At 47.8% G+C, this 21,497-nt stretch overlaps 1 protein-coding gene across 2 annotated transcripts in view; it reads right to left on the bottom strand.

Moving 5' to 3' along the window:
• Positions 1 to 21,497, bottom strand: part of LOC308082553 (receptor-interacting serine/threonine-protein kinase 3-like) — an 84,533-nt gene that overhangs the window by 15,775 nt on the left and 47,261 nt on the right. For both annotated transcript variants that reach the window (XM_080424371.1, XM_080424372.1), the window contains exons 2-4: positions 2,072 to 2,252; positions 1,593 to 1,911; positions 1,231 to 1,373 (exon numbers count right to left, since the gene is read on the bottom strand). In XM_080424371.1, the coding sequence (XP_080280497.1) occupies positions 1,231 to 1,373; positions 1,593 to 1,911; positions 2,072 to 2,220 (611 nt within the window). In that variant the 5' untranslated portion in view covers positions 2,221 to 2,252. The remainder of the gene's footprint in view (positions 1 to 1,230; positions 1,374 to 1,592; positions 1,912 to 2,071; positions 2,253 to 21,497) is intronic.

The raw sequence follows: 21,497 nt of genomic DNA, 5'->3' as shown, positions 1-21,497 counted from the left end.
AGGCCAATGTGAAAAGGGTGCCATTTCTTCCTAGGCCTTGCACAGCAATCGGACACTGACTGCATTCATGATTTGAGGCATTTTGTGAAAAACATTTGTTTTGCTAAATTAGACCTGCTGCTGGCGCTATAATGGCATAATATAATGGATGGCATTTGTTCCTCAACATAGTGTGAATGTGCGTGCAAAGTTTGACCGCAATCGGACGGTGCGTTCATGATTTGCGGAATTTTGTTCAAAACAAGCCACTAATGCAAACTTTAGATCAATCTTAGCCAATCAGGATGGAATATGAAAAAGCAAACACATCCGTCTTGATCACATGACTATAGAGATCATGTGTACCGATTTGCTTGAAATTTGGATAAAATGGGAAGAAGTAGTATAAAAAATATGTTTTACATAAGTCGGCCTCCTGGTGGCGCTATAAAAGGCAGAGTGTGCATACAAAGTTTTACACAGATTGGCGCAGTTATAGGTAAAAACACGAATCGGCCTGTTATAGCGCCACCGTGAGGCTCATTTGAAAAAAATCTAATGGCATTTCTTTGTCGGCCTAATGGGAATGTGCGTGCAAAATTTCACAGAAATTGCATGCTGTGTTCATGATTTGAGGCATTTTGTTCAAAACGGAGCACTCCTGCAAACTTTGGAAGACATTTTTAGCCAATCAGGATGGAATATGAAAAATCTGAAAGAGCCGTTTTGTTTAATGACTATAGAGATACAGTGTACCGATTTGCGTGATTTTTGGACAAAATCTGTAGGAGTACTGTCAAAAAATATGTTTTTCACAAATCGGCCTCCTGGCGGCGCTATAAAAGGCCCATGAGAAACATTTGGGGCAGAGGTTCGGAATTGGCATCCAGGGAGTGTATGTGCACAGTTTCGCTGCGATCAAGCCAACGGTGCCGGAGATTAGCTGGTCACAGACGGACGGACACACAGACACACGGACGGACGGACGGACGGACAGGGGGCAAAACATACTCTCTCGCCATGCCTTTTGGCCTGGCGGAGACAATAAATAGTAAATAAATAAAATAATTTTGAGGACAGAGAAGACAGAACAACCAGGTGCTCACAGGAGATATACAAATGGTTAAAAGTAGTTAAAAGTATCAATTATGCTTACGGATCAACCCGAGCAAAAAACTGTTGATAGACGTTTTTTTCTCTGTTTTTTCTTGATAAAAAATATTTGATGACTATATATCATCAGGAGTTCACCTGTAAACATCATAGGAGCGAACACGATGGTAGTCATCTCTAAAAGCCTCAGGGGGGGTGAAGGCTGGAGTGCATCCTTTCTCACCCTTGCCCGCAGTCTCCTTAACACTGCTGGACACCGTAGACAAACCAAAATCTGCTATCTATTGAAAGAAAGAGGATAAGAGTATTTCAAACATATATGCTTTTGTTTAAGCAGGACAGTGAAGAGAATCAGGGCGAAGGTGTGGCAACGAGCATCACGGCCTGAGACGGGAATCAAACCCTTATGGTTATGTTGTCATGGCATTAACTGAGAGAGTAAACAGGGCGCTCCTCATTTCATTTCAATACAAAGTGAAAAGCATGTATATACTGTATACCTTGGCATTTAAGTTGGCATCGAGGAGGATATTGTCTGGTTTCAGGTCCATGTGTACAAGGCCGTTCATACTGTGGAGGAAGTCCATGGCCTGGGCCACCTGGCGGGCCAGACGGAACGCCAGGGGCCAGGGAGGAGGCTTAGACAGGGTCTGCAGGAGAGTCTTCAGGGAGCCTCCCTCCATCAGCTCCATTACTATACCCTGCCTCTCTTTAGAGCCCATGTTCGGGGGACGGCCCCGGTACATCCCATAGACCCTGGGTACATACTGGTGGTCAGCAGCTTCCATGTAATCAGCCTCTTGACACAGGGCAGCAGTGCTGCAGTATGGCAGGGGCCAGGTTAGGAGGAAAGAGACAGCAGTTATAATCCATACATGAAACTGACTTTCCTAGGATTGAAGATTATGACATAATTCTCAGTTGCAGATAAAATTCATAACATAATGATGAATTAGCTTTTTGATCATTGTCATCATACCCATCGCCACTATTAGGCAGCTTAATGGCCACTTCAATGCCCAAGTCCTTGTGGTTGGCCTTATAGACCAGTCCAAAGCCCCCTGCGCAGAGCCACTCCCAGTTCTCCAGGCTGTCATCGCCAATTATCCCTCTGCCACGCTTTGCCATCTCTCACCATAAGACACCATGAAAGATTAAACCTAGAGGAAGATAATTATAGGAAAATGTATAAGACAATTTTGCATACTACAGTATCATTCTATCATTCAAATACAGTATATGTATAGTACTTGTTTGCTGACCCTTATAGCATACAAAGTTCCCTTGACACATTTAAAGTTATGAAATCCATGAATATTCATCCGCAACATAAGTTATATTGCGCAGGTTATGTTACATAACTTCCATATTGTCTACAGACTCATAAGTAAGTAGGGAACTTTCACATTTGCTTTTATTTATTTATTTTAATGAAGTTTGCATTATGGTAGTCCAGGGCACGTTTTTATTCTTTCCCGTCCGTCCGTCCGTCCGTCCGTCCGTCCGTCCGTCCGTCCGCCCGCCCGCCTGCCTGTGCGTGTGCGTGTGTGTGTGTCTCTTTGTCTGTCTGTGTCTGTCTCTCTCTCTCTGTCAGACCAGACAGCTAAATTAGCTGCATTTAGACTTGACAAAAACTACTGCTGTAAGTGTCTAACCTGAAGTACAGGAAATTCCAAAAGGTTGGACAACAACACATACAGTAGTTAACAGAGAACATCAATTAATTGCTTGCCAGTATAGCCTAATTGGATATGGTTAATGTATTTGCATGATATAGCCTAATTTCAAATAACATTTGAATAAAGGGCTATTAAGTACACAAGATTTAACTGAAGCAAAAAAAGTCGCTATTGTACTAAAACACTGACAGATGAGGCAAATTAGTGTGGTAGAAGAGGCAGAACGAGACACGGTAGCAAAGATCCTTAAAGAGGTGGTGGCATGGTTTTGCACTTTTTCTGTTTTTCATGTGTCTATGAGGTTGATAGAACTTCATTAAGCCCCCTGGTGGTGTTTTATGTCTTCTCTGACTATTTTGAGTTTCTACCTGGAGGCTGAAACCTTGAGGGTCAAATGTGCCAATAGAGAAACAGCGCTTTAGTGACATAGTAGAAACATACCCTCCCCCTCATTATCATAACACAACAGGTGTGGGCATGAGGAGGAGGAGGGACTAGGACAGGTGGGTGGTGCTAAGGTGGTGGAGGAGGTGCTAAGGTGAGAACCAGGTATACTTAATGAACTGGAGGCGTGTCCACATAAAAACATAATTTTAACAATTTCTGTACACTTTTTTGAAAACAATCTTCCTCCTAGTATAACCATAATACCTGATGATTATGTTTTAGGGGGGGGGGGGGGTCACTGAAAATCACGGCACCCTGTCTTTAAATACCTAGACACTTTATACAGGGAAACAGTTCCCGCCTCAAAGGTACGTTCACAGTTATTATAGCATATTGCTTCAGCAACTGCTTACAATGGGATATCATCGCCCTCTGGCGATCACACAGAGCAATAACAGGACTCCCGGAACTCCAATGTCCATTGGATAAGGGTCTTGTGACGCAGAACTCCGGCGACCGGAGGGGGTATAAATACCATTGCGTCACAAGGGCTCGTCCTCTTCTTCCACTCTGCTACGCGAAAGCACACAGAGCCAACGAAGGAAATCTACGGAGAAACTGACGAAACCCTACACAACCCGCAGCGTTCACCTCGTGTTCCACGGGCGTTTTCGTTTAAAAATAGTTTATTTTTCGAAAAACTCCCGGACTCATCGACTTTCAATAGTTTTACAACGAATTATCAACTTTATTACTTTTTTTCCTATCCTCTCTGTTTTCCTGCCACGAGGCAGCGTGGAACGCTAAGCTAAGAACAGCTAACAAGCTAGGCTAGGCTAACGCTAGCCTTTTGTTTGTTTCGCCTCGTGTCGACGGAGAAAAGGAAAGAATGGAGGCGCCTCGTCCCTGCGCGCTCCGAGGATGCGGATTCCTGGTCGCTGCAGACGACGACCACCGCCTGTGCATCTCCTGCCTCGGTACCAACCACGCCTGGCTCGCCGTTGATGGCGATGGTAGTTGCGAGCAGTGCGAGATGTTCTCCAAGGCCCAGCTGGTCCAACGCTGGGACAGAGCTAGAGAGCTCGTAGCTTCGACCAGCGGCGGTGCTAGCCCCGAAGCTCCTCCAGCCAAGGCACCGAGGAGGCCTGCGGCTAGCACTAGCAACGGGGCCATGGGCCCCCCGTTCCACTCGGCCCCACGCGCCAGTGGAGCCGTCAAGAAGGTACGGGATGAGGAGGCCTCGAGGGCCGCTTCCTCATCACCCGACCCGGAGGACGCTGCCGAGGCCATCGGGCCGTCCCAAGGCAGCGACCTCACCGTCTTCTCCCCCACCACCTCCATCGCCGCCTGGGGGGACACTGCCACTCCAGACGGCAGCGGCTCGGACGGCTCGGACGACGATGAGGAACTCATCGTGGTGGTGGACGAGGACGGGGACGAAGACGTGGACGTCACGTCCTACCAGCAGACTCAGGAGGTCGCGATGGCCAGCCCGGACCGTCCTGAGCCTGCACCAGAACCGGCTCCGGAGGCAGCGGCGGCTCCAGAGGTCCCTAGCCAGGCGTCGGGACCAAACGTACTCAAACGGGCCATCGCCAGGTGCAAGCTGGCGCAGCCGATGGAGCCGGCGAAGACATCCATCGGGGTCCCCATCGCGGGGTTTCAAGGCCTGACTCCCCTCCCCCCTCGACACGTCGAGTCAAAGCTCGTCCCGGAGGCCTCCGGTGTGAGAAACGCCATCTTCTTGTCCTGGGGCGAGCAGAAGGAGCCGGGGAACCTTGGGTTCGTAACCGACATCCTAAACGGGGCCGAGTTGGGGGTCACTGGCATCCCGCCAATGGACAGAGAACTCGCCGAGGCCATTGAGATGGCCAAAGGCGGGACGGTGCGACTCAGCCACAGGAGTGGGCCCGTCTTCACCGACCACGCCAAGAGATCCAGATCCGCAGCGCACGCCACGCTCTACAAGGCTTCGGCTACAGCAGCGAAGATCCTCAACGTGGCCTCGCTGTTCCAGGGATCCGCCGCGGAAAAGCTTGCGGAGCTAAGAGCGCGGCACCTGTTGGAGACGGCATCAGCGGCTCAGGTGCACGAGGCCTTCACCGAAGACGCCGCGGAGCTCGCGAGGCTGGTCCAGCTCGCGATACTCTGCTCCTGCACTGCCCTGATGTGGACGGGCCGAGCCATGGCCCTCACCGCCGACATGGAGAGACTGCAGTGGCACCTGGCCTCCGGTTGTAAGGCCATATTGACCTCGGGTCTCAAAAGCCTCCCGCTCAAGCCAAACAACCTCTTCGACTCTGCTGCCGACTTGATCACGAAGACCAAGGCGGCGGAGAAGCAGCTCTAAGAGACGGCCACAGGCCTCCTCTCAACCCCCGCAGCCCCCGTCACGGCTAGGCCTCAACAGCGGGGAGCTGCGGGCGGCAGATGCACCTCCGGACGCAAGCGTGGAGCATCCGGAGCGTCCTCAGCCAGAGCTAGCTCCTGGGAGCGACCCGATAGCTCTCTCGGCGCCCAGGACGTGAGGCGTAAAGACGACAAGAAAGCTCCCCCACCTCCCCCCTCGTCTCGGCCCCGACGTAAGGACAGTGGGCCTCGGCGCGGGGCGTGGAAGGGTAAATTACATTCATTTCCCGGTTTTACCGGGCGAGCACCAGCTGATTGCCCCGCGACGGCTCCTCCGTTATCATGCGGGCCAGCTTTCGGACAGCACTTCAACGGGAAAAGGACTGGCGCTTTCCTTGCCAGGTCGGACAGAGTTGAGGACGAGTCCACCAGTGCAAAGAGACTAAGAAAGACGCTAAAGACAGTGAATACGGTTCAAAGTCATGTGTGTCCTTTCCCAGAAATACATGTAAAAAATGTACAGCCTGTGTGTGGAATAAAATCTGTTGCCAGAAACACAAACGCTCGTTTTTTCCCGTGCCATGAAAAGTTCCCGGTGGGAAACAGGGCCCTCTGCAACATTTCATGAGCCCTCAGTGTTCGCCATGTCCCCCAAGCAGACGGGGCGACATTCCAAACACTGTAGGGACAGACCCTGTGCATGCTGTAAACATTGTAGACCAAATGCAGGTAGAGAAACCTTTGCTTTTGAATCAAATGTATCAAATATGTCATGTAAAAAGGGGGTTATGTGCAGACAAAACTTTATTTGCAACTGCGACACAGCAGTTGCGCCTTCCGTCCGGCAGAGGGCGGCCAAACGCCTCTGCAGGACGGAGGGGGCACAAAATGGCCGCCTCCCCACACCTCGCCAAAATGGCGGAGGTGAGGCGGAAGTTTACGTCTCACAGAACCCCGGTGTTACACCAGCAAAAGTCCCCAGGGGGAACAATACTTCTGCTCCGGGTACACACACTACACAAGAGGTCCGTTCCTATCGACCTCGCCAACATGGCGGACGAGAGACGACGGAACTCACTCCAGCGGGCCCCGTGTTACTCCGTCAACATTCCCCTGGTGAGAGAGGTGTTCCGATCCGGGTAAGTACTGCACCGGGGCAAGGTTCCAGAACTACGTTTGGAGAGCCGACAGCGTCGCGTGTTCCCATGGGAACGGGCGCGCGCTCTCCGGCGAGGCCAGCATTAGCCCAGCTAGCGCTACCGAGCAATGCTACAGGGCGGATGTTTACAGTGTGCGGGATTCCCCGTCTACGTCATGGGCTTTCCCCACTGTCGAACGGTCAGAACCTAACGGGGCAGGTGAAGTCAGCAGCCCCCACCACCCCCTCGAATCCTCTAGCTTGATGCTTTGCCGTATGGAAAGCATGCAAACCGAATCCTTGGGTGCTGCGCACCGTGTTGAGAGGATACAGGTTGCAATTTTCGAGCACGCCTCCACTATCAGACAAGATAGTGTTCTCCCACGCGTCGGGCCAAGCGGCCATAACGCTGAGGGAAGAGGTTGCGGCTCTTCTGAGCAAGGGTGCCATCAGAGAGTTGACTCCGGATCAGAACCGACTGGGTTATTATTCGACTGGGTTATAGTATTTTCTGGTGAAAAATAAGTTCTTTGTGACTCACAATTGTCACATCGAAAGTGTATATGGACATGATGAGATTTGTTGACTCAACGTCAGTTCTGTGAGTTAAATTTGGTGAGGGAAGACTGTCACTTCAGCAAAAGCACTACGACCTATTCTGAACCTAAAGGGTCTGAACAGATTTCTGAAGGTTTTCAAGTTTCGTATGCTCACAACAGCGACGCTGTTGCCAACGATACGACGAGGCGATTGGTGGACGAGTATAGATCTCGAGGATGCTTACTTCCACGTCCCAATCTACCCGCCGCACCGCAAGTTCCTGCGCTTCGGTTACGAAGGCAAGGTTTACGAGTACACGGTGCTCCCGTTTGGCATGTCACTGAGCCCCAGGGTTTTCGTGAAATGCACGCAGGCGGCGATAGCTCCGCTGAGGTGCCAGGGTCTGCGTCTGGCGACGTATATAGACGACTGGCTGCTGGCGGCGGACTCCAAGGACACGGTGGCGCGGCACACGAAAGTGGCCATTGCGCACTTGCAGTCCCTGGGTTTCACAATCAACGCTCAGAAGAGCGTTTTGATTCCTTCCCAAACAGCTACCTTCGTGGGGATATCTTTGGATTCCACCACGATGGTAGCGCGCCTGTCTCAAGACAGGATGGCGGGTTTCTTGGCATGCGTTCGCTCCCTGCGCCTGGGGCGTCGGGTCACGTACAGAACATGCATGCAAGCCGCGGGTCTCATGGCGTCGGCCATACACCTGATATGGCTAGGCAGACTCCACATGAGACCTTTCCTACGATGGATGCGGTCTCTGAGGATACCGCATGACATGGGTTCTCGGAAGGCAACAGTGACACCACTGTGTGTGAAATCACTCGAACCATGGACGCGCGCGTCCTTCCTGTCCGAAGGTGTCAGGATAGGCGCGGTGGTGTCCTGGAAGGTGATCTCCACGGATACCAGCCTCTCAGGATGGGGGGCTGTCTTCGAGGGTCGCCCAGCCCAAGGGTTGTGGGACTCCTCGCAGAGGAAAGCCCACATCAACTACCTGGAACTGCTGGGGGTTTTCCTAGCTCTCAAGCATTTCGAGAGCCACATCGCGGGGTGTCATGTCCTGATCAGGAGAGACAACACCACGACGATGTATTATGTCAACAAACAAGGAGGCTTGAGGTCTCTTGTTTTGGACAGACTAGCGCGCGAGCTGACGCTCTGGAGCGTACAACACTTGGCTTCGCTGCGCGCCAAACATGTGCTGGGCCTCCTGAACAGCGGTGCGGATCTGCTGCCCAGGGGAGAGCTCCGGTACGAGAACTGGTCCCTTCACCCGAGGGTTGTAGACCAGATCTGGGCCCTGTTCGGCCGGGCCCAAGTCGACCTGTTTGCATCGAAGGAGAACGCGAAGTACTCGCAGTTCTTCTCGATCAGCCGTCAGGTCCAGTCGTTGGGGGTAGACGCTTTAGCGCACGAGTGGCCGAGCGTACTACTCTATGCCTTTCCACCCCTAGATCTGATCCGTCCAACACTGGAGAGGATCAGAATCCGGGGCGGAGTGGTCCTGCTGGTGTCACCAGCGTGGGGCTCTTGGAGGACGGAGATCACCCCCCTCCTCTATGATGAGCCGTGGCCCGTCCCCTGATTCAGGTTCCTCCTGAGGCAAGGCGGGGACGAGGTGTGCCACGGGGACCCTCAGAAGTTAGACCTATGGGTTTACCCCGTGAAAGGTCGAGCTTGAGCTCGCAAGGGCTGCCCCCTGACGTGGTGGCCACCATTCAGGGGGCTAGAGCAGACTCCACCAGGCGTCAGTATGACGTTCGGTGGAATATGTTTGAGACATGGTGCCTGGAGCAGTCACCTCCGGTGGTTGCTTTCCAGGCTCCTGTGAGAAGCATTCTGATCTTCCTGCAGGACAGGTTGGATCATGATTTGGCTTTCTCCACCATCAAGGTGTACCTGGCTGCCATCTCAGCTTGCCACGATGGGTTCGATGGCGAGACGGTAGGCTCGCAGTCGCTGGTGCAACGGTTTATGGCCGGTGCTAAGCGAGCTAGGCCAGTGAACAGACCTTTGTTCCCCAAGTGGGACCTGACCGTGGTGCTGGATGCACTATGCCGGCCCCCCTTTGAACCTTTTGAGACTGTAGATCTGAAGATCGCAAGTTACAAAACGGTGCTTCTGGTGGCCCTTTGTACGGCGAAACGCGTTAGTGACATGCAGGCGCTCTCTGTGAGTGAGGACTGCATGTGGTTTTCAGACGACGGCAAGAAGGTTTTGCTGAAACCCAACTTGGCCTTCGTGTCCAAAACTGGCGCGGTTGCCAGGGCCCCAGTGGAGCTGGGGACCTTTCATCCTCCGCCGTTTACTTCGGCAAAGGATAAACGGTTACATTGTCTCTGTCCAGTAAGGGCCTTGAAACTCTACTGTCAGAGGATAGCCATGGGCCGTAGGTCGTCTCAGCTTTTCGTCACCTTTGGCCGAGGTCAGAGGAAGGCGGTGGCTAAACCGACCCTGTCCAGATGGATCGTGGAGGCGATTCGGTTGGCGTACGTGAGTAAGGGGGTCCCTATTCCAGAGGGACTGAGGGCCCACTCTACTCGGAGCATAGCTGCATCTTGGGCATCTTTTACAAAGGGGTGTCGATGCAGGAGATCTGCTCTGCGGCTAACTGGTCGTCTCCCTCGACCTTTGAGCGAACAGCCTTCTGCCTGGCTGTTGAAGGCAAAAGGGGGCGAGGGGCGGGGCTGGCGGGGCTGGCGGGGCTGTGAGGCCACACCCCTTCCGGGCCCCTTCCGGGCATGGAGCCGTCTTAGCCGGCGTGCCTCGCTCTTAACAAACAATGTATCGCGACGGAGAGACACGCATTTTGGTATTTATTTCGGAGAAACGGAGAAAACAAACGAACGGTAAGAAACTCCAACTCAACTCATTACCTCAAGGCGTTATTGTGTACAGCCGAGCGTTTGTATGAGTTGTTGTCTCTTTCTCTTCACAGCATGTCAGAGCGTGCAACAAGTTGTGGTGATGAGAACTGTGGTGATCTTTCTGCTTATCTTGTCTTACAGGTCATAACACTGCTGTAGTTATTCAACTTACTCAAATTAGAGAGTCACGTGATGTGTTCAAACAAGATGGCTGCGTAAGGAGATCGTCTCTGGCATCTAGGTCACTATCCGCAACATTTCATAGTAGGGAACTTGAATTCGATTGGACTTTCTTACTTGGTATTACGCCATGACTTGTGGATGTTGTTTTTCTTTTCTTTTCCCTATCTTTTATTCTTAAAAAATCTTTTTTGTATTTTTGGATGAATGAAAAGCTTAGTGTTAAAGGTAGGGTAAGTGATTTGCATTGGTTAAAATAAGTGTTAAATAGCTCTATATTCTGATAGTACTCATTGCTATAGAGTGTTTGTTCAGTATTAGGAGTCTCCTTGTCTCTCCACCTCTTAATTAAACAGAAAATGCATTTTCGTTTCAGTTTCAGTTTCATTTCCAATTTTATCCAACCAGGACAGAGAATTAAATCAGGATATAGATTAAACAAGTGAAATTGGAAGTGATGACACTAAGAAATGAGCAGACAAAATTGGAACTGGAACACTATACAAATTAAGCTTAAAAATTGGTACTTTCTCCTGATTGGCTGAGATTTTGACACCTACCGAAAAATGTATTTTCTGTTTATTAAAGAGCTGGAGAGACAGGGAGACATCTGTTACTGAAAAAACACTCTATAGCAATGATTACTATCAGAATATAGTATTTTAACCTTTTAACAAAATACTTTTTGTTTTAACCAAAAAATATCACTTACCCTACCTTTAAATGCCAAAGGTTTTTGTTTCTAATTAATGTTTTTTAAAAAAAATCCTGTATTTAATGTTTTCATTTTCTTTCATTTTTCTTTTCCTTTTAAAAAAACAAAACAACAAATCTTTATATTTATATTGTGGACGAATGCATATCTTAACATCATGTTGTGTAGTTAGAGGAGGGGGGGGGGGGATATGGGGTGACTGAGGGAGCTTGAGGGCATTGCAATTGTTTTATTTCAATTTTTAGTTTTCATATAAAATCCCATGTCACTGCATTTTTTCTATTTTTGGTATTGCTCAAGGATGGGCTTGAATAACTTAGAACCAGGTTTTCGATGTTTTTATTGGTACTGTTAATACCACTCTGTTTTTGTCAATACCACGGCCGCTGTGCCTGCTGCACTGTTTAATAGAAGTTCCTTGCTATATTGTATACTTATACAACGGGGATGGGGATATTCTGTCCCCACTCCGGCATACTGGTCTTGGGGTAGCGGATGGGGGGGTAGGTGTGGGTGGGCTAGGGTTCCTGCAGCCGTTAGTTAGAGGATCACGGACCAAGCTAAGGGTAGGGTAAGCGTCTGCTTTTTCAGACGTTTTTTTGTTCTTCGTGTCTTTTACGTTTTTTTGTTGTGAGGAGTATATGTTTCACAGTGATGCTTATATGTTTTTGTTTTGTGTGCACAGAGTAGGGAAGCTGCAGTTTGGCCTTGGTGTTATCCAACAGACATCATGTCAGGCACTAACGCAGGTTGAGGCTTATGAGCTGGAACGTCAGAGGTCTTAATGATGTGGTCAAGAGGAAGAAGGTCTTAGCCTTCATCAAAGCTAAGAAATGTGACATAGTGTTTATGCAGGAGACCCACTTGGTAGTACAGGAAACTAAGAAGCTTTGTAGAGACTGGGTGGGGTTTGTGGGAGCCGCATGTGGCAACAGTAAGAGCAGAGGAGTGGTGACTTTGATTAGTAAGCATCTGCAATTTAAATGCCTTAAAGAAAGCACAGATGAATATTGGAGAATTTTGGTTATGCTTTGTCAGATTCAGGGCAATAGTGTTATTCTGGCTAATGTGTACGCACCAAATGTTGATGACCCCTCGTTTTTTGGCGTCCTTGAGGGGATGCTGAGTGCGATGGGGGATCATCCGATTTTCTTGGGTTCTGACTTAAACGAGGTCATGGACAAAGTCACGGACCGTAGCTCTACACTGGTCAGGTCATCCAGGGCTCAGGGCGCATTAGTAGACATGACAAAGGACCTGGGCCTGGTAGATATTTGGCGCATACAGAACCCTACAACTAGAGACTACACCTTCTTTAGCTCTCCCCATGGCTCCTTTAGCAGAATCGACTATTTTCTGGTCTCACAGTCATTGGTGTCCTCTGTCTTGTCAGCTGAAATCGGCAATAGAATCATTTCAGACCATAGCCCAATTTATTTGAGTGTGACGTCATTTCGTAAGCCAGAGAGAACATCTAGGTGGAGACTCAACTCTAGCTTGCTTTTGGATGAGACCTTCAAGGAGTCACTGAGAGCTCAAATCAATTTGTATATCGACACTAATGGGCCAACAGCCCCATCGGCAGGAATAGCGTGGGAAGCTTTGAAAATGTTTTTTTGAGAGGTTATATAATTCAACATGCATCGTTTAAGAAAAAACAAAATGTAGCTAAACTACAGGAGTTAGAAAAGAAAATTGGCATTGCGGAAGAGAAACTCAAAAGTAGTGTGTCCTCAGAAATTTTGACAATCCTAACCAAGCTAAAATACGACTATAATTTAATTATGACCCAGAGGGCAGAATTCTCCCTATTTAGGGCGAGACAGAAATATTTTGAAGAGGGGGACAAGGCCGGGAGATTACTCGCTAGATACATAAAACAGAGGGAAGCAATGAGCGCAATCCCCATCATTAGGGGAGGTGATGGTCGTCTTGTAGCTGATCCAAGGGAGATTAATTCAGAGTTTCGGGAGTTTTATAACCACCTATATACTTCCGAGACGGAAGTTGGCAGAGAGGAGATTACTACTTTTCTTTCCACCCTTTGACTTACCGAGGCTATCTGAGGATCAGGTTAAAGGTCTTGACCTGCCCATTACTGTGGGAGAGATAATGGAAGTTATTAGGATGCTACCCACTAGCAAGGCCCCAGGCTTGGACGGCTTTACCTCAGAATTTTATAAGGCATACACAGAGGAACTAGCACCGCTATTATTAAGAACATATAACGAGGCTTTGGAAAAAGGACATCTCCCTCCCTCTTTAACCGAAGCGGTTATTACACTCATCCCAAAAGAAGGGCGGGACCCCTTAGACTGTAAGAACTATAGGCCAATTAGCTTAACCTCATGTGACAGTAAAATGTTTTCGAAGATACTAGCTAACCGTCTGGATAAGGTCATTACATAATTGATTCATCCGGATCAGGTGGGCTTTATACGATCCCGCTCCTCGTCAGATAATGTAAGGCGTTTGGTTGATAATATGTGGGCCACTCAGGATGACTCCGCCCCTTTGGCTGCCATTTCTTTAGACGTGGAAAAGGCATTCGACAGGGTGGAGTGGCAGTACTTGCTCTCTGCCCTGGAAAGTTTCGGCTTCAGTAAGAACTTTATTAAGTGGATCGGACTTATTTATACTCATCCCACTGCATCAGTAATGACCAATGGTCTCATATCCGCGCCGTTTCGGTTGGGAAGGGGGACAAGGCAGGGAGATCCGGCCTCGCCCTTATTCTTCGCCGTCGCCCTGGAGCCCCTGGCGGCTGCAATTCGCAAAGATCGGGCATTCCCAGGCATCACATTTGGTGATAAGTGCCATAAATTAATGTTGTATGCCGATGACATACTTTTGTTTGTCTCCGACCCGGAGCGCTCCCTCCCCGCTTTGTTTAATATTATTGACACTTTCTCTTCCATATCAGGGTACAAGGTGAACTGGTCAAAATCAGAGGCCCTACCACTCACGTCTTACTGTCCTAAAACACTATTTCAGACCGGCTCCTTTGAATGGCCCAAAAAGGGATTAAAGTATCTAGGCATAACCTTTCCTCCTAAATTGGCCGATTTAGTAAAGACGAACTTTGACCCACTTCTGGATAAACTACGAACCGATGTAGAGAGATGGTCTCCATTGTTTCTATCAATGTTTCTATCTCCATTGTTTCTATCAAACATCATTAAAATGAACTGCGTTCCAAGACTCAATTATTTACTCCAGGCCCTTGCGGTTAAAATCCCACTACAATATTTCAAACAATTTGATCAAATTTGTTGTAAATTCCTTTGGAACAACAAACGTCCCAGAATGAAACTGAAAAAACTTCAGAGGCCAGTGGATAAAGGTGGCTTGGGTGTACCTAATCTCCTACTTTACCACTATGCATTTACCATGAGACATATGGTACAGTGGTCTCTTCCGCCGGAAAGGGCCCTGCCATGGTTTAGTCTTGAGAGCGCACTATGTTCACCTGTCAGACCCATCGACTGTCTTTCAACCAAATTAGACTCAATTAGTCGTTCCCATCCAATTGTGTCTCATATTCATTGGGTCTGGAAGACGATATCCCGCATGTTTAAATTCAATCCGTTTCTCCATTCGGCGGCTGGAATATGGCATAATCCTAAACTCTGTATAGGGAAAGAGCCTTTTCATTGGGAAGCATGGTCTCAACGGGGAATTACAATATTAGGAGATGTATACCAGGAAAACACTCTAAAATCCTTCGAAGTCCTCAAGACAGAATTTGACCTGCCCAATGGCCACTTTTGGCAATATTTGCAACTACGGCATCTACTGGTTAAGACCTTTGGATCTCTCACTGTAGGCCCCCCAAAATTGAAAAGGTGGCGATGATCCTTAGAATCTTCGGACAGGGGCATGAGGCTTCCATATACTATGCCATGCTCCTGGAGGTCTCTGACTCTAACATGATGGTGTCTAAGACGCCTTGGGAAAGGGACCTTGGAGTTTCAATTTCAGACGAGGAATGGGCCAAAATCCTTAGGAACGGCAAGAAAATGTCTAGAGAACTGCGTACGAGATTGATTCAATTTAAAATTATAAATAGGATATATTGGACCCCGTCAATACTATTTAGGGTGGGCCTTACCGAGAGCCCGGAGTGTTGGAGGTGTCAGGATAGAGATGGTACCTTAATGCATATTCTGTGGAGTTGTCCAAAAATCCAGGTCTATTGGGCTGCTATACATGTGAAGCTAGAAAGGATGACAGGGCTGGTTATCCCCTTCTCCCCCAGGCTCTTTATTCTGGGCGACCCTTCCACTTTAAGAACTGTCTCTCCCGCCTTAGCTGAGTGGATTCAAACGGCCCTTATGCTAGGCAGGAGATTGGTGGTCAGGGCCTGGAAGGACCCATCTGCACCGGTTCCTTCTCTGTGGTTTACTTCCTTGGGTCAACTGGCCGCATATGAAAGATTGTCTTATAGATTGCTCAACAGGATGGATAAATATGATTTAAAATGGGGACATTATCATCTACATGCTACGGGTCTTGGATGACGTTCCGGCTCAGTGTGAGCTTCAATAACCATAAAGTGTCTTGGGTTAGATTTGTCTGGGGTAGGACTGGGGTAGACTGCGGGTGGTATGCTTTTGTGCATTGTATTTTTGATTTTTCTTTTCGTTGATGTCTTTATGTTTTCAAGGTTTGTTTATTTGTATTATGTGTATGGTATGTCTTGTCTCGTTCAATGGTCAGTAATGTCGCTATTTGAATATGAATGTTATTGTGATGTTTATTGTATGTCTTGTCTAAAATATGCTTGCATCAATGTTGAAAGAAAATTCTCTGTATGTTTGTCTAAAAAAAGGAAAAATAAAGTACAAATCATAAAAAAAAACTTACTCAAATTACTCTTTTGTTTGATTGCTTATGTTACTTATCATAACACAAGTTGGCTTCAATATCGCTTCCATTTGTATTTCATAGACCTGGCTTCCCCCTAGGTATGACTATCATGTCGTCTCCTTTGAGGAGCAAACGTCAGAAATGGACCACAGCACATTTTGCGCTACTTTGCGGCTCCCATTTAACACTGAAGAACGCATTAATCAGTGGGTTCTGGAGACAAAGGAGGCCGCCGTCACATGGAGGTTCTTAGGCCACGCACCCTCGACTGGCAAAAAAACAACAACATGTGTGTATATATCTGTTTGCAGTGATGTATTTGAGCACTTTTAAAACAAAAACGTGTGTATATATCTGTTTGCAGTGATGTATTTTGTACAAGTTTGATACTTTTGTGTGATTGTTGCATGTTTGCACTAACTTTTAACTTGCATGTGTGCTATTTGTATGTACAGTTTTTATATGCTAAAAAGCTAAATTAAGTTTGCACTTGCATGTATGCAACATTTTATATTTATTTGTTTTAAAAAATGCTGCTAATTGTCCCAAAAGTGTTATTAAGTATAGGGGAAATGCTGCTAATTGTCCCAAAAGTGTTATTAAGTCTAGGAGAAATGCTGCTAATTGTCCCAAAAGTGACTGCAAAAGATTGCTGCTTGTTTGAAAAATCTTTATAACTGTGTTTTCACATGCCAATAAAGCACCTTTGGAATTGAAGCACAATGACAAATATTCTCCGCCTTTCTAATTAAATATCAACACTTTGCTATGTGGACCATCAACCCAAAATAGACCTTTGTTGACCCCCGGAGGAGAATTCACGTCATGGCATCAGGCCTGTACTGGGGTTCACAAAAAAAGAAGCAGTTTTTTTTATCAACCCTATTTTATACTTTGTTATACAAAGGTGTTGTGCAGTAGCTTTGTAGTAGTTTTGACCTTGTAGATCAGCTGAAAATAGATAATCTTATAACAAACACAAGTTTGTTCTGCTTATTAAAGTGCAGGAGTAATTCTAGTGCTGAGATGCTCTCAGCAGCAGGAGCCAGGAGGAGCAATGTTAGAAGCAGGTTTTTTTATCAACCCTATTTTATACTTTGTTATACAAAGGTGTTGTGCAGTAGCTTTGTAGTAGTTTTGACCTTTTAGATCAGCTGAAAATAGATAATCTTATAACAAACACAAGTTTGTTCTGCTTATGAAAGTATTTCTTTCGGAGAAACGGAGAAAACAAACGAACGGTAAGAAACTCAACTCGTTACCTCAAGGCGTTATTGTGTACAGCCGAGCGTTTGTATGAGTTGTTGTCTCTTGTCAAATACAAAAGTAGTCGTAGTAGTTGTGAATATTTATTTTTGTTTCTCATAAGCGTGCATCCGTTGTATTTTTGTTTCTCATAAGCCTGCATCCGTTGTATTTTTGTTTCTCATAAGCGCGAAGTGCATCCGTTGTCCGTCAACAACACAGCCGTCTGTGCCTCGATTTCTGTGCTCTGTCTGCGCTCGCTTGGTGTGGGCGGGGCTAGCGCCGTCCAGGATGTGACGTAGTAACTAGGGGCGTCGCTTCTGCCTTCAACAGCTTTCTACAGCCTTGATGTTGCGGCGTCAGAGATGGCACGCACAGTCTTGGGTTTAGGAGCTGACTCCAGGTAGAGAACTATGGACATGCCTTGGGGCATGTCTTTTCTCCCTGTGTGAGTGCAGTTGCTAGTTCAGGGTAGGAAATGCGATGTGTGCCCAGGGGCAGGCGTCTCTTCCTACCTGGCTGGCTCTCTTTGCCCTCCCGGGACTGGCCAGGCATGGTCGAGGGAGGAGGAGGCCTTGGTTTCTCTGTCATTGGCTGGATAATCTAGGTTTTATCCAGGGCTGATGACAGGGACAGGACTTGTGTCTGTCAAGGTCTTGCCTTTTCAGTCCTGTGCGTCCCGACCCTTGGGGGTCGGGGGTGCCTGTTGGCCAGGGTCCTGCCGGGGGTGGGACTTGTGGCCCTGGGCATGCACCTGGGTAAGGGTAGTCACAAACTATGGGGCTCCCCCGGGGGGCGTGTATGTGTCCCATAGTAAGCAGTTGCTGAAGCAATACGCTATAATAACATAGGGTTACGTATGTAACCCCGGTTTTATTAGTAGCGTAAGCAACTGCTTACATTTTGAACCCCCTCTGTGTGCTTTTTGAGCGAAGCAGAGTGGAAGGTTTCAGAGGACGAGCCCTTGTGACGCAATGGTATTTATAGCCCCTCCGGTCGCCGGAGTTCTGCGTCACAAGACCCTTATCCAATGGACATTGGAGTTCCGGGAGTCCTGTTATTGCTCTGTGTGATCACCAGAGGGCGATGATATCCCATAGTAAGCAGTTGCTTACGCTACTAATAAAACCGGGGTTACATACGTAACCCTAGGTTTTATGGCTGTACCCAGCACTCAGGAGAGTGTGTAGCCTGATTATCAGCCTGAAGCTGCGTGGAGCTTCAGTCTGAAATTGGCTGCAATGATTCAAATTTCCCTAAACCAATCACAAGAGATCTACGGATCCGTCTACATCTGACGTCATCGCACAGCTTGTTTTAGCAGATATTCGCTGATTGGCTTGTCGTTAGACCACCCCCACCTCCGACTCTGATGTGACAGATTTTTCTTCGATCGTGAAAAGCCAGAGGCTCACATTATGACACCAGACCAAGAGGAGCTCACTCAGAGAGTGGGCGGGGTCTATGGTCTGGAACCAGGCTAGAGAGTGTGTGCAGTCCTTTATTTTGAGGCTTAGAGAGCTGCATTGCGGGTTGCTGCGATACGACCCAGGCACCGCCCCCTCCGATGCCGTCCTCCGGGACCAGTTGCTTATGGGGCTGTCTGAGGGTCCACTTGGCCAGGCCCTAAGGGTCTATGCCAGACGACATCCGGATGAAGATTTTGCAACATTACGTGAAGAGGACCTTTTGCACGAGAGCTGCTGAAATAACCTGTCATGCTGTTAACCCTATACCTGTTCCAAACCCACCACAGGACTCCGCCTGGAAAGAGATTCTAAAGCGAGAAATAATGGAGGATGTCAAGACGCAGATGCAGGAGTTAACGAAGGAGCTCATGCGCGAAATTCGACCGCTCTTCCAACCTGTTGCCATCGACGTACGACCTCGCACTCCTGAGCGACGCTATGCACCATCCCAGAGAAATGAGTGGGACGAGGGAGGTAGGCCAATATGTTGCCAGTGTAGGCAATCGGGTCACATAGCGAGTTTTTGTAGAGCCGACCGAGCACCATTAAACTAGGACGCCATTAAACTAGGTCCGAGGGGCAGGGGTTGAGCACTCGCTCACAGAATCAAGGGCTAACAAAGTTTTTATCGGGCTATGTCCGACCATTGGGATAACTATGGAGGGGGTCCAACTACAGGGTCTATTAGATACAGGGTCACAAGTCACATTGATGCAGCAAAGCCTATTTGATGAAAATTTCTCACAAGAAAAGCTGAGTAAAAGCCCTCTTGTCTTAAAATTGAGAGCAGCTAATGGTCTTGACCTACCCTACACTAGCTATGCAGTGTTAGACCTGGAATTGGAGGGAGTGGAAATACTGGGGAGGGGGGTTGTGATAGAAAAAGGTGAACATTGTACCCAAACACTGATTATTGGCATGAACGTTGTGAGGGCTTGTTGGCATGTGCTCTTTAAATGGCCTAGGAGGTCTGCTTTTCCCCTCCAACAGGGGAAGGCCCTCTGGCAAAATGCTTTCGCCACCTGCAGGAGGGTGGAGGCGGTGACGAACGATGATGGATCCTTGGCTATGTGTGGCCTGTCGGCCGACAGAGGATTCGAGTCCCCGCCAAGAGTGAAGTGGTCGTGTGGGGCCGTGCATGGAAAGGGCCGCATGGAGCTGATTATGAGGCCCTGATGGAGGCGTTGCCTGATGTGAGGGACCTTGGAGTGCCCTGGTCACAGTGCGGGGTGGTCGAGTCCCTGTGCGAATCTGTAACCCCCACTCGTACAGTCTGTTTGTGGGTTGCTACCAGAAGCTGGGGAAGCTGTATCCTGTGGAAGATGCCGATGTCCGAGGCAGTAGGGACCTGAGCCTGTCCATGGGAACCGACGGAGCGGTGGAAGTGTCCCTGGTGAGCGTGGAAGGCGACGAACCGGTGCAGACCTTACCCGAGGAGATGTAGGCACTGGCGGATCGAACTGACCTACCTGGACAGCAACAAGAGGAGCTGCAGGCGATGCTGTATAAATGGAAGAAGGTATTCGCAGTCCATGATGAGGACTTTGGCCGGACAGACGTGGTGTAGCACCAGATCCCTACCGGGGACGCTGCACCTATCATGTACAAGGAGATGAAGACCTTGCTGAGTGACATGCTGGAGAAGGGAGTCATCATGGAGAGCTGCAGTCCGTGGGCCGCACCAATTATCCTAGTGAAAAAGAAATATGGCGGTTGGCGGTTTTGTGTGGACTACCGCAAGCTGAACACAGTGACCCACAACGATGCCTTTCCACTGCCTCGTATTGAAGAGACACTTACCAGCCTGACCAAGGCCCAGTTGGGTGCGGTCCTTGCCCAGGTCCAAGAGGGCCAAGAACGGGTAATTGCCTATGCGAGCCGCAGTCTACACCCGACTGAGCAAAATTACACAAATTACAGTTCCTTTAATTGGAGCTTTTGGCTCTTAAATGGGCCGTGACTGAGACATTCAAAGATAATCTAACCGGTGCCCAGTTTACGATATTTACAGATAATATAGTCTAGATAGAAAGGGGGGTCCACGTGCATAGGGTGGATTTTTTGACGCCACCTGTTTTTTCTTAATCCTTGAAGGGTGTATTTTAAGATTCTGCCAGGTACCAGGCTGAAAAAAATTCCCATGGGGTTCATTTTTAACCCTTTGTTACACATATCCTACCCAAATCCGAAAATGGGAAAAAAAGGAAAACAGAATAACTATTGAAATAAAGAACTTACAGGGACAAATGAACACATGTTTCCATACAATTAGGACCCAGGGAATTCATTAAAATTGTTATTATTAAGATTCAAGCACATCTTGACTCCATTTCGGGGCAAAAACTGCACAAAAATAGCTGAAAATGTTCGGATCACATCTATATTTCCCTTTTTAGTAAATCCTTTAGGTGGATTTCTCCTAGCCAACTGATTTTTCTTGATCCTTGAAGGGTGTATTTTAAGATTCTGCCAGGTACCAGGCTGAAAAAATGTCCCATGGTGTTCCTTTTTAACCCTTTGTTACACATATCCTACCCAAACCCGAAAATGGAAAAAAGGAGAAAACAGCATAACTATTGAAATAAACAACCTACAGGGACAAATGAACACATTTTCCCAGACAATTGGGACCCAATGAGTTAATTAAAATGGTTATTATTAAGATTCTAGCACATCTTGAATCTATTTCAGGGCAAAAATGGCTAATAGTACACTGGACAAGATAAATTAGGTTATTATTGGAGATAATAATCTGAACAAGATTCTTTACAAGCTGTTATGCATTATATTGTTTGTGTAATCAAGGCCCAAACCTATTTAAAAATATATTCCTCATTAAAAACAAATGTAATTGCAGTTATTGAGGTATTGAGAAGATACAGAGAGGAATTAACACATTTTCCACAGTAAAATGTTTATTAGATGTCAGGACAAAAACTGCACAAAAAAGAG

Source organism: Gymnoscopelus braueri, assembly GCF_963280865.1.
Source record: "Gymnoscopelus braueri genome assembly, chromosome: 3".
Taxonomy (NCBI): domain Eukaryota; kingdom Metazoa; phylum Chordata; class Actinopteri; order Myctophiformes; family Myctophidae; genus Gymnoscopelus; species Gymnoscopelus braueri.
This window is presented reverse-complemented; position numbering and strand designations above follow the sequence as displayed.